Below are 3,643 nucleotides of genomic sequence, written 5' to 3'. Positions count from 1 at the left end.
CTGCTGTCGGATGTGTGTGTTTTCTCTCTCATGGAGGATTTTCAGGAACTAAAAGGGGAGCAGGAGAATCTCTGAAACGTGACGCGCGTGGCCCGCGGCTCCTGTGCGGCGTCAGCAGCGGATCCGGAGCGTGTCTCGGTGGAGTGTGGGTTCGGCGATGGCCGGCGCGTCTCCCGCTCCGCAGCTCTGGTATCACCGGGATCTGAGTCGCGCCGCGGCGGAGGAGCTGCTCGCTCGCGCCGCGCGGGACGGGAGTTTCCTGGTGCGGGACAGCGAGAGCGTCAGCGGCGCGTATGCGCTATGCGTGCTGTAAGAACCCTGCTTTATACACATATCAGCTTATATATCCAGAACGCGTCAAATTTAGTGCAACAGAAGTGTGTTTGTGAACTTTCTTTCTTTCTTTCGCACCCTGCTTTACGCTGAATGCGAGCGACGCGTCTGTAACAGGAGCGTTGCGGTCGCGTCGCGTTGAGCGAAACGGGCGGTTTGTGTAGTTTGAGCAACAGATTGTTTTATAAAGTTACAGTACGTCTATATAAGAAGACTTTGGAAGTTGCTGTTTGAGCGCTCGATGTTATTCTTGTCTAGCTAAACCAAGGCGTGTAGTTTTGTGTTGTTGTTGTTTCATAAACGCGTGTTTAGTTTAGCTGTAGCTAAAGCAGAACGCTACCAGGGTTTATTCAGTGAAGTAAAGTTCACCTCAGTGTTCTAGTTTAAAATCCAAACACTTGGAGATGGCCACGCAGAGATCACGTGACCAGTGTGACCTCCACCTCATGCATAAAAATAACCAGCACAGTGCCGTGCTATTCTGTGAGAAGAGCACACGGCTGAAATAGTTCTGCAGGCTAGAAAAGTGAATACAGTTTCCATTATGGATTTAGATGTGAGTTCTGCTCTGTTCTAAATCCTTGCATTGCTAGAAATATGCAGAGAAACTTGTTTGCAAGCCATTGCAACATTTGCTGTCAAAATAAATCACTCTATTGAGTTGAATCTTCTTGATGCATTGGTCAAATCAGCGTCCAGATTTTTCATTTTGATTATGCAAATATTTTCAAGGCATTTTCAGTTTATATAAATTAAAATTTGTAAAAAATCTGTATGCAGTAATCGCAAATGCCTGTGAAGGTCATTGAAGAGAAATCATCACTGACAGAAATCCAACCTGATCCATTGAGAAAATGTTAGTATATTATGGGATTTTGTAGACATTTGTACAGTGTGATTTGCATGTAAATGTACGATTTTTGGAAAAAAAGTAAACATAACGTTGCACCCCAAACCTGAGCATCAGTGTGTAAACAGATCGTACGAAAACGTGATGACATTGTACGAATTATGCAAATTAGCAAAACATATAGTTACGAATTGTCTTGGAAATTCAGAGAAGTTTATTGGTCAAAAAGTTAGCCAAAGTTCTGAGAACAGTTAGCTGAAAACCTTCTCAGGACGTTCTTGCAAGGTTCTCTCAAAGTTATGTTCTCCTGGTAACGTTTATAGAACTTCGTTCAGAGTTATCTGTCTTTAATAATGTTCTCAAAACGTTATTTATACATTGTTGATGGAATGTTTTTTTCCGAAATGTTTCAGTTGGACATTCGTCTAAATGTTTTAAATGTTGCTACTTGTGTCAGAACGCACAGAGAACATTCAAAAGTAACGTTCCCATAATGTTTGCAAAACGCTCAAAAAAAAAAAAAAAAAAAAAAATGTTTGGAATATTCGGACAACATTCAGAAATAATGTTAATAACTTAATGGGAACTTTAGGAAAGCATTCTTGGAACAGGATTACTATGGTATATTACTCTCTAAAATGAGATCAAATAAACGGTTAGCTCATATTTCTCTAATCAAAAGAAAGAAATAATTTATTCAATTTTTCAAAAAGCAAATGAAGCCTGTGTGTATTGGATGTGTTTTTATGAGATTCACTGAATGATTCCAGCTGAAAACATTCTGGCAAGGTTCTGAAAGGTATGAAGGTTTTAGTAACGTTAATATAACGTTCACTCAGAGTGGTCTGTTTGTTAATAATGTTCTCAAAACATTAGCAGAAAAACATGATTTATACTTCGTTCATGGAATGTTTTATTTCTGAAACGTTTTAGTTGGATGGTTATCTAATGTTTTTTAAATGTTACTCTTGTTTCAGAACGTTCCGAGAACAGTCAAATGTAACGTTCCCATAATGTTTGCAAAATTATAAAATGGAATGTTCCCTCAATGTTTGCATAACCAAAAATAAACGTTAATGAAACATTAAAAAAACTGTTGAGAGAGAACATTCAGAAATAATGTTTTTATAACTTAATGGGAACGTTAGCAAAACGCCAGGCCATAAAACAAAAAAACAGTTTGTTTCTGAATGGAGTGTGTGGTGTGTGTGTGTGAGTGTGAGTGTGTGAGTGTGTGTGTGTGTGTGTGTGTGAGTGTTGCTGGTGCTCGTCTGAAGTGTTTGGACGTGCGAGTGTTTAGTCGGGGCTGTTTTTACAGCAGTGAATGCGTCACAACACGCTCACATTTCTGAATGACGGCGCTGTTGGCATGAAACGTTCCGTACAGACGCAGGGAGATCCTACCAACACGCTTGTGTGTGTGTGTGTGTGTGTGTGTGTGTATGGACTGGCACAACAGATGAACTATTTTAAGCAGTTGCTGCGTCTCTCGCGCCAGCTGTGAAAAACAGAGCGTGTGTGTCTGAGCTTCTTTGTTTTTGCCAAACACTCCTAGAGGAACCAAACACGTGCTTCTCTGAGTTTTACATGTTCTGAAGGAAATCTGAGTTTGACCATGCAAAACACGCTGGGGGAAATGGTGCATCTGATCACTTAAAACAACAACATCGCAGCTCTACTCAACAACACATGGTTTGAGGAATCATTGATGTCTGGAGCACAAACGCTGCACTTACACACTTAAGTACGAACTGTGCTTATGATTCACAAGTGTTTTCACAGGACATACGGGTGCTATTTGATACATTCAGATTTTATCTGCATGCAAACATTCAAACAAAAATGATGTGAAAAGATTCATCTTGGTCCAGTGTTTTTTACTATTATAGTTTTTAAGAATATTTTTTATTTGTGCATTTTCCATTTTACTTTAGTTAAAAGTTTAGTAAAATAGTCACATTTTTGCCATTTTTAATGAGTTTTTGTTGTTTTTAAATTCGTATATAGTTTTTATTCATTTTTATTTCAGTTTTAGTTTATTTTTGGACATATAGTTAAACTATATGCAAATGGAACATTTTGCCTTTGCAACTAGATACATTTAAAAGAAACATTTTATTTTATTTCTTTTAAAATGTATTTTCTTTCAAACAAAAATGAAGATATGCTGAAAATGCGCTCACCCTCAGATCATCCGAGATCAGGATGAGTTTGCAATGCTACATTTCTACAAATCTGATGAAGAAACAAACTCATCCTGATCTTGGATGGACAGAGGGTGAGTGCATTTTCATTTTTGGGTGAACTATTCCTTTAACATGCAAGTTTTTTGAGTTCATATTTTGGTTCATCTGCTGCTTGTAAATAGTAAGCATTACCAAAAGGTTGATCTTCTCTAATACAGCCTCACGTGTGTGTGTGTGTGTGTGTGTGTCTGTGTGTGTGAGAGTGTGTGTGTGT

At 38.8% G+C, this 3,643-nt stretch overlaps 1 protein-coding gene across 1 annotated transcript in view; it reads left to right on the top strand.

Moving 5' to 3' along the window:
• The window catches only part of LOC107710497 (phosphatidylinositol 3,4,5-trisphosphate 5-phosphatase 2A), a 22,839-nt gene continuing 19,196 nt past the window's right edge, over positions 1-3,643 (top strand). The window contains exon 1 of the mRNA XM_016515280.1: positions 1-309. Coding sequence (XP_016370766.1) covers positions 158-309 — 152 coding nt within the window. The 5' untranslated portion in view covers positions 1-157. The remainder of the gene's footprint in view (positions 310-3,643) is intronic.

This window comes from Sinocyclocheilus rhinocerous, unplaced genomic scaffold (genome assembly GCF_001515625.1).
Source record: "Sinocyclocheilus rhinocerous isolate Xijiao unplaced genomic scaffold, SAMN03320098_v1.1 scaffold867, whole genome shotgun sequence".
NCBI classification, from domain to species: domain Eukaryota; kingdom Metazoa; phylum Chordata; class Actinopteri; order Cypriniformes; family Cyprinidae; genus Sinocyclocheilus; species Sinocyclocheilus rhinocerous.
Note: the sequence above shows the minus strand (reverse complement) of the source record. Positions and strands in the feature narration are given on the sequence as shown.